General features: G+C 36.5%; 1 protein-coding gene across 1 annotated transcript in view; it reads left to right on the forward strand.

The window, feature by feature from the left end:
- Positions 1 to 11,890, forward strand: part of STT3B (STT3B, subunit of the oligosaccharyltransferase complex (catalytic)) — a 114,304-nt gene that overhangs the window by 36,977 nt on the left and 65,437 nt on the right. The window contains exon 2 of the mRNA XM_012646881.1: positions 11,082 to 11,190. Coding sequence (XP_012502335.1) covers positions 11,082 to 11,190 — 109 coding nt within the window. The remainder of the gene's footprint in view (positions 1 to 11,081; positions 11,191 to 11,890) is intronic.

Raw genomic sequence — 11,890 nt, forward strand, 5'->3', positions numbered from 1 at the left:
GGTTGCTGTGAGCTAGGCTGACGCCACGGCACTCTAGCCCGGGCAACAGAGCGAGACTCTGTCTCAAAAAAATAAATAAATAAATAAAGTGGACTCAGGAGGAGGATGGAATATTAGAGATGGCTTCTTCAAGAATGATGTCTGAGATGATTGCATGAAGAAGGGAGAATAAAGTGCATGGCCATGGTAGGTTTCTTTGTAGATAGTATAAAGTACTGAGAGAAAGACCATGCTAAAATTGCTCAAAAAAGAGGGTGTGATTGATAAATATGTTCAGTTTTTAGTTATTTACTGTAATAGAAAAGAGTAGTTCTGTGGTCAGTCCAAATGCCTTTTTTTTTAAGTGATAAAAACAGATTTTATTCAGGAACTATTGCAATGGGGAAAAAAGACCTAAGTATAGAACTAGGCTTAATTCTGAGTACAAAAAGGATATGTGAGGATTTATAGTCAAGAAGCAGGGTAGGATCAGTGGATAGAAAATTACTAAGAGGAAACACTGGGTTAAGGTGTGGGGGATTCTGGCTAAACTAACTTGACAGGATTCTTGCTAAAGGCAGGCCAGAATGACCAGGTATGATGGGTATGACCTGGGGATGGTGCAGGATAAGGAATTTGGTCATATCAAGGTGATCAGACATGGAGGGTGGGAGACTCTTTTTGAACTGACTTAACAGGATTCTTGCTAAAACTGGGTGATCCAGGCCCAACAAGGACAGACACTGAAGCTCAAGGTCAAAGCCTAGTTAAGAAGAGGATTTAGAGGAACCTGACTAATATTTGGTTGAGGAGAGAGTCCATGTGAACCCGTTAGAAAAAATTACATAGGTATTGCTGCTACCTTTTTACTGCTAACATGAATAGGTAGGTCTAATCCTATGCAGACTGCAGTGTCTAAGGAAAATCACACTATGATTTTTATTCAGAGGCAATAGCAGTAAGTGGATTTTAAGGGTAGTCTTAAGGGGAAAAGAAAGAAAAAGTGTTACAGGAAAGCCACATGCATTTTTTTAAGAAGGTATAAAAAGGAGAAGCAAATAAACTAGTTATATCTTCAATACATTAATGTCTGGGAAGCAGTGGATGTCTATATAAGTATTTTCAGCACCATTAAGGTCTCCTCTTTATTCCAGGAGAGTGCCACATTCACAATCCTTGCACAACTCATGTCCCTCATCTCCATGCTCACGTCAAATGCAAAAAAAAAAAATGAGCCAGAACAGCCATATTTTATATCATATGACTCTGCCCTCCTTGGCTACAAGTACCGGATTATAAGCATTTGATCTAATGGCAGCCAATACATAGATTGTCAATTAACCTATGACATGCATAGCTTTGCATGAAATGATGGTCTGAGCCAATCACATTCTTATTCTTATTTTCATGAATTGAGGAAAGAGAGAGACAGCTGATCTTGGATTTGAAGTAGAAGGATACATGCAGAGGAAGCCCTTGAGATAGATTTGGAGCCATGTATGAGTACCAGATGCCTTTTATATTTGCTTCAGATTAGAGTTTTAATGCTCTAACTGACCTATCCTGGAAATTTGTATAAAAGAAAATAATCAGACTGTAAAAACTGAATCTGTAACAAATTCATGATCATGTTATAAATTTAGATTTGAGTGCTTCCTGTTTACTTTTTATATATATGATGAGGAATGCAAGCAATTATTATACATAGTTATTCAACCTTGAACCAGAACTTTCAATTAGACCAAACAAATTTCTCTGCCATTTAGTTGAAGAATATGATTAACAGCAAGAAAATCTTTTTTAAAAAATGATTACTGCTTGATATTATATCTGTAAATCAAAATTTTTTTGATTTTGTTGGGAATGATAGAAGAGTTAAAAATTTTACAGTTGTGCGAACTCAAAATACAGAAATAAATTAGATGACATGGTTGGCATCATTACAACTATGATCTGTAACCTCAAGTTTAAGATTTTTGTATTCATTGAAACAATCTAATTGTTCTTAATGATTGACTTTATAAATAAATAAGTTTGAACTTATTTCTATTTTTTAAAATACTCTATCTTTTGAGTTTGTTAAGGTTTTATTTGAAAAAGGCTCCACTCCTTTGAAAAGTTTGAAATTCAGTAGCTTATTCCATTTTGGAATTTTGTATTATATATTTTTGGTAATTATTTCAGTTTCTGTGTCTTTTTCTTTTTTTTTTTTTAAGAGACAAAATCTCACTCTGTTGACCCAGCTAGAGTGCAGCGGCATCATTATAGCCCACTGCAACCTCAGACTCCTGGGCTCAAGTGATCCTCCTGCCTCAGCCTCTCATCCTCCGGAGTATCTGGGACTACACGTGCATGCCACCACACCCAGCTTATTTCTTCTGTTTTTAGTAGAGAATGGGATCTTGCTCTTGCTCAGGCTGATCTCAAACTCCTGACCTCAAACGATCCTCCCACCTCAGCCTCCCAGAGTTCATTTAGTTTCTTTATGTCAAATGAAATTAATATTTATCTGTATTTTCTCCTAATGGGAAAGATTGGCAGTTATAAGGGATTATAATGGGATAAATGAAATGGGGGCAGAATACTACTACTTATAAACAGGGCTTTAAAAACCTGTAGTTTGGCCGGGCACGGTGGCTCACGCCTGTAATCCTAGCTCTCTGGGAGGCCAAGGCGGGCGGATTGTTTGAGCTCAAGAGTTCGAAACCAGCCTGAGCAAGAGCGAGACCCCGCCTCTACTAAAATTAGAAAGAAATTAATCGGCCAACTAAAAATACATAGAAAAAAAAATTAGCCAGGCATGGTGGCTCATGCCTGTAGTCCCAGCTACTCGGGAGGCTGAGGCAGTAGGATCACTTGAGCCCAGGAGTTTGAGGTTGCTGTGAGCTAGGCTGACGCCACGGCACTCTAGCCCGGGCAACAGAGCGAGACTCTGTCTCAAAAAAATAAATAAATAATAAAAATAAATAAATAAAAACCTGTAGTTTGTCTAGTCGTCTTTGAGCCATCCCTTTCTTTTTAATGCACAGAGATGTTTACTGATTTTTCAGATTTAAAATCTGAAAGGATCTAGTGATAAGTTATTAGAATTAATAAACATTTGCAAGGTTACTTGTTACAGAGTCAATGTAAAAAATATCAACAGATTCCTGTCAACATGTCAAACAGATTTTTAACAAGTTAGTGAAGATAGAATTAAAGATGGGAACAAATGTAAGCAAAGATGTTCAAGACCTCTAAGGTGAAATTATACACTTAGTGGAGAGACATTAAAGAAGAACTAAATAAATGAAGGAGATAAACTATACTCATGGATTGGACGTGTTCACATCATAAAGGTGTTAATTCTCCCCATATTGATTTATAGAGCCAATGGAATTTCAGTCAGAATCATACCAGGTTTTTAGGTGAAATTGACAAGCTTATTGTAAAATTTATATGAAAATGCAAGGGGACAAAATAAAAAGCACAGTTAAAAATGTTTTATCAGATATCAAAATTTAATTTAAAGCTATAGTAATAAAGATGTCATAATATTGGTATAAGGATAGACATAAATGCCACTTGGATAGAATTCAGAAATAAAGCTAAACAGTAATGAGCCCTTAATATATGATAGAGATGAGACTGTAGAGCAATGAAGAAAAGACAGCTCCAGTGAATGATGGGGGAACATTTATAAGGAGGAACAATATTAAAATTGAACCCCTGTTTCTCACCATATATAATAATCAGTTCCATGTGCTTAAAGACCTAAGCACGTCAGCTTAAACTACAAATCATCATGGAGAAGAAAATAAAAGAATAACCATATGACCTTGGGGTAGAAGTGGTGAAGGATTTTTTTAACCAGAAAAAAGGCACTAACCCTATGGCAAGAAAATTGATAAATTAGGTTTGTGTCAAAAGTTTGTGTTTTTTTATAAACCACTAGGAGTGAAAAGAAAAGCCACAGGATGAGGTAAGTTTATAACTCATATAACTGATGAAAGAATAGTAACCAAGATATAAGAAATTTATTCCAATCAACTAGAAAAATATATACAAAGGACTCCAACACACTCTTCACCCAGGAGGAAATTTTAATGGCCAATAAATATATGAAAAGTATTTAACTTCAGGATGCATTGTGGAAATGTAAATCAAAGCTACAATGAAATGTTCAGCACACAGTCACCATTGTTGGCAAAAATTTAAAAGTTTGATAATCCTAAGTGTTGGTGAGGTTACTAAGCAACAGGAAATCTTGAATGGGGTGTCACTTTTTATTTATCTTTGCAGCAAGGTAGTTAACTTAGCTATCACTCAGCACATCTGATTACTTGAGTGGTGTATATGATGGTGGGCACAGGTTGAGGGTACTGAGTTGTAGGTTCAAAAAGAAAATAATGACTGCTATTACATTGAAACAGTCAAGTGAAATAAAGAATGTGCTCCCCTTTACAGTCTTGTTATTTCACTTCTAGGAGATAAGACAGGAAGCCATGAGGCCATTCAAAACGACATTTATAGTGATGGGTTGGAAACTGGGCCATAACATAAGGTAGAAAAACTGATGGCAATTCAGGTAGGAAGAAGTTAATGGAAAATCAAAGAGAATGGATCATAGTGATCAAGGGAGTTGTGGGAACCTTAAAAAATGCATACCAAGAGTGACTTGATCCTGGGGATAAAATAGGACTAAACACATTCTATTTCCATTTCTATTTAGATTTGAGATACCTTGGCTCGGGTTTTTGATAAAAATCTTTTTTTTTTTTTTAATTTCAGCATATTATGGGGGAACAGATGTTTAGGTTACCTATGTTGCCCTTGCCCCCCCAAATCCGAGCTTCAAGTGTGTCCATCCCCCGGGAGGTGCGCATCGCACTCATTGTTTGTGCATATGCCCGTCCCCTCCTCCCCCCTTCCCCCTCCCCCTGCCCAACATCCAATAAATATTCTTATATGTGCACTTAAGTATTTGATCAGTTAATCCCAATTTGCTGGTGAGTACATGCGGTGCTTATTTTTCCATTCTTGGGCTACTTCACTTAGTAGAATGTGTTCTAGCTCTTTCCAGGAGAATACAAGAGGTGCTATATCACCATTGTTTCTTAAAGCTGAATAATACTCCATGGTATACATATACCACATTTTATTAATCCACTCATGTATTGATGGACACTTGGGTTGTTTCCACATCTTTGCAATTGTGAATTGTGCTGCTATGAACATTTGAGTGCAGGTGTCTTTTTCATAGAGCGACTTTTGTTCTTTTGGGTAGATGCCTAGTAGTGGGATTGCTGGATCAAATGGTACTTCTACTTGTATCTCTTTAAGGTATCTCCATATTGTTCCCACCAGCAGTGTATGAGTGTTCCTATCTCCGCATCCACGCCAACATTTATTTTGGGACTTTTTGATAAAGGCCAGTCTCACTGGAGATAGGTGATATCTCATTATGGTTTTGATTTGCATTTCCCTGATGATTAAAGATGTTGAGCATTTTTTAATATGTTTTTTGGCCATTATTCTGTCTTCTTTTGAAACGTTTCTGTTCATGTCCTTTGCCCACTTTTTGATAGGGTTGTTTGATTTTTTCTTGTTGATTTTCCTGAGTTCTAAATAGATTCTGGTTATCAGCCCTCTGTCAGATTTGTAGCACGCGAAAATTTTCTCCCATTCTGTGGGTTGCCTGTTTGCTCTTGTGACAGTTTCTTTGGCTGTGCAGAAGCTTTTTAATTTGATCAGGTCTCATTTATTTATTTTGGTTGCTGCTGTGATTGCCTTTGGGGTATAAAATCTTAAAGAATTGGTTTGTTTAGCTTTTTAATTCTACCTTCAGGCTTGGATTTCAGGTAGTTTAAATTGGTCTTTAACTTTGGGGGAGACCATTTAAAAATTGGTATTAGTTAGCTATCTGAGACAGTATCCTGATTATATCTCATCTCTGCTTAAAAACATGTATTTATAAAATCAGCCATTCAGCATACAGTCAAGGGCTACTATGTACCAGGTGCCTTACTAGGTATTGAAGACATAGTGGTGTCTTCATGAGAGTATTTATCTAGTGGAGTAGATAATAATCAAGTAAACTAATGTGAAATTTCATCTGTCGCAAGTGCTAGGAAGAAAAGTACACTGAACCTTTTCTGTTTTCTGGGAGATTACAGTGATTCAGGCAGAGAGGGGATTGGCAGTTTAAAGATCCTGTGATGGGAGGAAATGAGGTGAGTGTGGTGGATGAAAGATGAAAAGAAGGGAAGTAGCGTGGTGTGAGATAAGACTGTAGAGTTATGTACGTAAGAGCTAAGCCATGTGTGCTTTTGACCATTGTGTTAAGAAGTGAAAGTTTCTCTAATTGTAAGAGATGAAGCCTTTGAATAGTTGAGAAGGAGTTGCAATATCGATCATATTTGCATTTTGAAAAGATCGTCTTTCTTGCAACATGGTACACAGATTGGGGAATTAGGAGGTGGGCAGAATGGATGTAAGAAGATAATTAGAGACTATTTCAGTAGTCTAGTTAAAACATGACCTTGTTATGATTTGTGTATAGGGTGTGAGAGAAAAGGAACTCTTCGAGGATGGCACCTAGATTTATTTCTTCAACTTAGGTGGTACTTAGAGAACACTAAAAGCAGACACAGTGTCTGTGCTTGTTTTGGGGGTGGATGGGAGGTATCTAATCATGAGTTTAGTTGGATGTTGAGTTTGAGATGCCTTTGTGACATTCAAGAAAAACATATTATGTAGGCAGTTAGGTGATACTGGTTTGGACATAGTAACGGTTTAGGTAGGGAGATAATATTAAATGTGAAATGTCCAATTTCGAATCGAAGGTGTAGTTTATTATATCTCAAACAAGAAGCAGTACAATTAATTAAAGTATGTGCCTAAACTATTGACACAGTTTTGCTATCGTTATGGTAGATTGCTTATGACAGCAGCGAAGAAGCCTGGAGAGCGAGTGGCAATGAAATTACGAAAGGCATTTTCCACAGCTTGTTGAGAATTGAATATTTTTCCTTGCAAGAAGTGGTCTAAAGCCTGGAAGAAGTGGTAGTCAGCTGGGGCAAGGTCTTATGAATACGGTGGATGACAGAGAGTTTCCAAGTCCACCTTCTGTAGTTTGAGCAACATTGTTTTGGGGGACATGTGGTCTTGCAAGAGAATTGGCCTGTCTCTGTTGACAAAACTGAACTGCTTAGTCACAGCATCTTCATTATTTCATCGAATTGGTTGCAGTAGACATCCGCTGTAATCAATTGACCAGGTTTCATGAAACTGAAGTGGATAATATCAACGTTGGACCACCAAACACACACCATTAGCTTTTTTTGATGAATGTTCAATTTTGGACTGTGGTTGGGTGCTTCATCTTTATCTAACCGTTGTGCCGAAAACTTGTGATTATCAAAAAGAATCCATTTTTCATCACATATAACAATACAATGTAGAAATGATTTGCCTTTATATCATGACAACAAAGAAAGCCAAGCTTCAAGACGATTCTGATACTCGTTTAATTCATGCGGTACCCATCCATCCAGCTTCATTACCTTGCCCTTTGTTTCAAATGGTCCAATATTGTTGGAATAGTAATGTCATACCTTGCTGCTAATTCTCGTTTAGGTTGCGACGGATTCTCTTCCACTAAAGCTTTCTGCTCTTCATTATCCACCTTGGTCTCAGGTCACCAGTATGGCTCATTTTCAAGATTAAAATCAACAGAATGGAACTTCTGAAATCATCAATATACTCTGCATTCATTAGCCACATCCTTTCCAAACACTCCATTGATATTTTGAGCTGTCTGCACTGTATTGGTTCCACGACAGAACTCATAACAAAAATTAAAACACGAATTTTTGACGTATCCATGGTTTCACAAAAATTGCTATAAAAAATTTTTGAAAGATAATCACAAGCCAAAACATGTGTTTGAAAGAATGAGGATGTACCTTCACAATAAAAACGAAACCAAGAAGTGTCAAAGTGAAATGTCAGAGATATCAACTGTCAAACTTAGTACTTAAGGAAATTGCACATTTCATACTTAATAACCTAATGTTAGTGAATTGTGGGCATACTGGTAATAATTGAAGACCTAGATGTGACTGACATCTGTTACAGTGAATTAATGAGAAGATCTTAGATACAGGTGGCTATCTGTATAGAGAGCAGAGAAGGGGACTAGAAAGGTGGTAGGAGTAACTGTTGTAGTTATTAAAGCCAAAGGAAGACAGTGATTCAATAAAGAGGGGGAGAGGTCAAGAATTAGGAAAAATGGGAAGTGAAAAACACTCCTTAGGAGAACTTTGATTATGAAGTTGGAATCACATAGTTCCTGATTTTTAAAACATATTATTAATAATCCCTTGGAGTCAGTTTTTTAAAATGAAAAATTAGGTTGAAAATTTAAAACCTTGATTCTTACGAAAATACTAAGTAGGCCTCTTCCATTAAAATATTTGACAAGTTTTGGGGTGCTACTCTTTTTGTTGTGTACTTATTTTCTTATGGTGAATCTCTTCTCAGTGTAGTTTGTGTATGAACTTACGTGGGTCTCTCCTGAGCTGTTTTTGGGTTTCGCTTCTATTGCTAATTCAGGTGTTTGATTCCTGTTTTCGATGTTAATTTCTTATCTTGGGGATTGCTTATAAATTTAGACTCTACTGTCTTGCATGATACAAAGGTTAGTTTAGCTTTTTATGGGAGTCTTTTTTTCCCCCTTGGGACGAGAAAAACTTTGTAACTTCATTGGTGGTAGGTAGTTTGTTTTCCATCTTTTTTTTTTTTTTTTCTTTTTTGAGGCAGAGTCTTACTGTGTTGCCCTGGCTAGAGTGAGTGCCATGGCGTCATCCTAGCTCACAGCAACCTCAAACTCCTGGCCTCAAGCAATCCTTCTGCCTCAGCCTCCCGAGTAGCTGGGACTACAGGCATGCGCCACCATGCCTGGCTAATTTTTTTTCTATGTATTTTTAGTTGTCCAATTAATTTCTTTCTATTTTTAGTAGAGACAGGGTCTCGCTCTTGCTCAGGCTGGTTTCGAACTCCTGAGCTCAAACAATCCGCCCGCCTCGGCCTTGTTTTCCATCTTTTATTGGACAGTCTTTCCAGTGATCCTGGCTTTTAGAGCACACTACTTTGTTTTTGGCATTTGAGGATTTCCCTTTTTAAATTCAGCTCAGGTAAATACTTCAGGGGATGAGAGGGAGAGCATTTCTAGCATTAGCTTAGTCTTCCATGTTGCTGGCAAACAAAGTTACTGCTTTACTTAAAATTCTGATTTTGAAATCCTTTTCCCTCAGAAATTTGGATATATTACTCCATTGCCTTGTAGCATCCAGTGCTTCCACTGAAAAATACGGTATTAATCTGATTTTGTTATTCTTTTGTGGAAAATATTTTTATTTTCTTTGAATTATTGATTTGAAGTTGTACTTTATTCTTAGCATTTTTAAATTTATTGGGATGTATATGAGGTTCCCCTCCCCATCCTCTGTGGAGCATAGTATTCTTTTTTTTTTTAAGATGAATGTGAGAACTTCTGGGTTTCTCTTTAGATTTCTTAAATTTTTCATAATGCTTTTTATCATGTTCTAATTTGCTCTTCATTTTTGTCCTTTATACCATTTAGCCTATCTTTTATTTGATCTCAACAGTCATAATTTTGCTTTTCAGAATATCAAATGGATACATCATAAGTCTATTCACTATAGTAGCAGTATCCTCTAAGTGCTTCAGAGACACTACCTTGTTTACTCATCATAGCTACCTTGTGATGTAGGCAACATTATTATCCCTGTTTTACAGATGAAGACACTAGAGCACAGAGAACTGAAAGTAACTTGCCCAACCAAGGTCACATAGCTAATAAAAGTGTGGAACTAAGATTCAAACCCTTGCAGTATGATTCTAGAACCTATACTCTTAATCCCTAGGTTGCACTTACTTTCACGGTACAGCTGGCTTGTATTAGACCCCTGAATGTGTTAATTCTTGTTTCTGCTTCCTCTGGTATTAATTTTTCTATTTGTTGATTTTGATGTTTAGCTTTCATGTTGCTTACTTATGTCAAATGTTTGACTTTGGAATATACACTTGTTCTAGTATTTGAACAGTCTGTTGAAAAATGCTACAAAGCTTGCATCTAGTGATTGTTGGAGGGGTGGTCATAACTTGCTGCTGGGAAGAATGTATCAAACCGATTTGAATTGTGAGGATTTCCTATTCATCTTCTGTGTATCCAACATTGTTCTGTTTCTTGACTCACTTGTCTACATGTTGTGCTCCTTTCTCAAGCAAGTACTTCTGCTGCCCACTTCCCTGCTTGATAACAGTGGGGGAAAGGGGTGTACCTGACTGGATGTTCCCAATACTGTTATTCTGAGGATTGCTGCAGGGTTCTCTCTCACCCACCCATAGCTGCTTTACACTAAACATGGGATATCTCTGGCATTGCCCTCTATGGTTTGCTTCTGCTTGCATTTTAGGCTTTAGTTTCCTCAATTTAATTTCTTTTTGTTTGTTTGTTCTTTTAGAAATTAATTAGAATATCTCTTTCTTTAAGGTTATACTCTTGCTTTACAGTGCTGCTGTGGTTTAGTCTCTTATTTTTTGTGTTACTATACTTTCTTCCTGTACTTTTTAGGTTTACAGGATTTGGGGCTATTATGTTGATTGTGCTCCTACTTCCATTTTGATGCTATCTTCTGTCATTCGTTCTTAATCTTTTGAGTTGTGGACTTTTGACCATATGTTGAATTCTGTGGGCCTTGCCACCTTGTTCATCCAAATTTATAGTTTTCTACCACCTGGACCCTAAGCAATGGCCGAATGTTAATTTGAGCTTTATTAGTTTTGTAGGTCTGGGGTTTTTTGAGGCGGGGAGCAGAAGGGAGGTTTTGGGTTTAATTATATTATATTAGAAGTATAAGCATATTCCTATGATATTTTCAGATTATTTTGTTATTCAAGTTTGAAGAAAATTGCTATGAAATATATTTATATTTGTAGCCACAGTGTTTAATATAAAGAAAGATAGATAGAGCTATTTCTTTCTGTTAAGTAGTTTTACAGTTTTATAACATTTCTTTTTTTCCTCTTTTCTCTAGGTTTAACTATAGATCGACACATCATCTTGCATCTCATGGGTTCTATGAGTTTTTAAATTGGTTTGATGAAAGAGCATGGTATCCACTAGGAAGAATAGTAGGTGGTACTGTAAGTATATTACCAGTTATTTATGTTAATTATAAAATTTTATTGTTACTTGAGTAAATCATTAATTGCTAGTGTGACAGGGATTCTTGAAAGCTTTGTATAGTATAATGTATAATCAACCATTTAGTTTACTTAGACTGTTTTCTTGACACCTCCCCCTACCTCCCAACCTGTTTTTGGGTTATCTCACACTAGCTATTCTTTAACAAGTGCTAGAGACCAGGTAAGGGATCTGCTATCACAGTGTATCTCATGTTCAGGTTATTTGTGTGTGTTTGCTTTATTCTGTAGCAACTTGGTTGGAAAAAACCTTCTGGAAAGGAGATAGAAATTTAGAATAATCAGATAATTTTAATTTTTCAGGCCCCAAATCTCCCCTAAATTATTCCACGTAATTGAGTATTGATTATAGTTCATGAAGACTTCTGATGTCCAGAAAGATGACATAAGGGAAAATATTTGGGGATACGAGGAGAATTTTGAAGAAAAGGTGAAGGACAAGGCAGCACTGTTTTGTATTGGGGAAATATGTTTGATTTTTTTTTCTTTATCAGCTACGCCAGAGGTTTATCAATTTTATTTGGTTTTTTCTTAACCCACCCAAAGAAACTTTTGACCCTGCTGATTGCCTCTAGTATACATTTGTTTTCTGTTTCATTTCAGTTTATTTTTTTCCTTCTACTTTCTTGTATTTATTTTG

The sequence above is a fragment of the Propithecus coquereli genome, unplaced genomic scaffold (genome assembly GCF_000956105.1).
Source record: "Propithecus coquereli isolate 6110/MARCELLA unplaced genomic scaffold, Pcoq_1.0 Scaffold251, whole genome shotgun sequence".
Classification (NCBI taxonomy): Eukaryota; Metazoa; Chordata; class Mammalia; order Primates; family Indriidae; genus Propithecus; species Propithecus coquereli.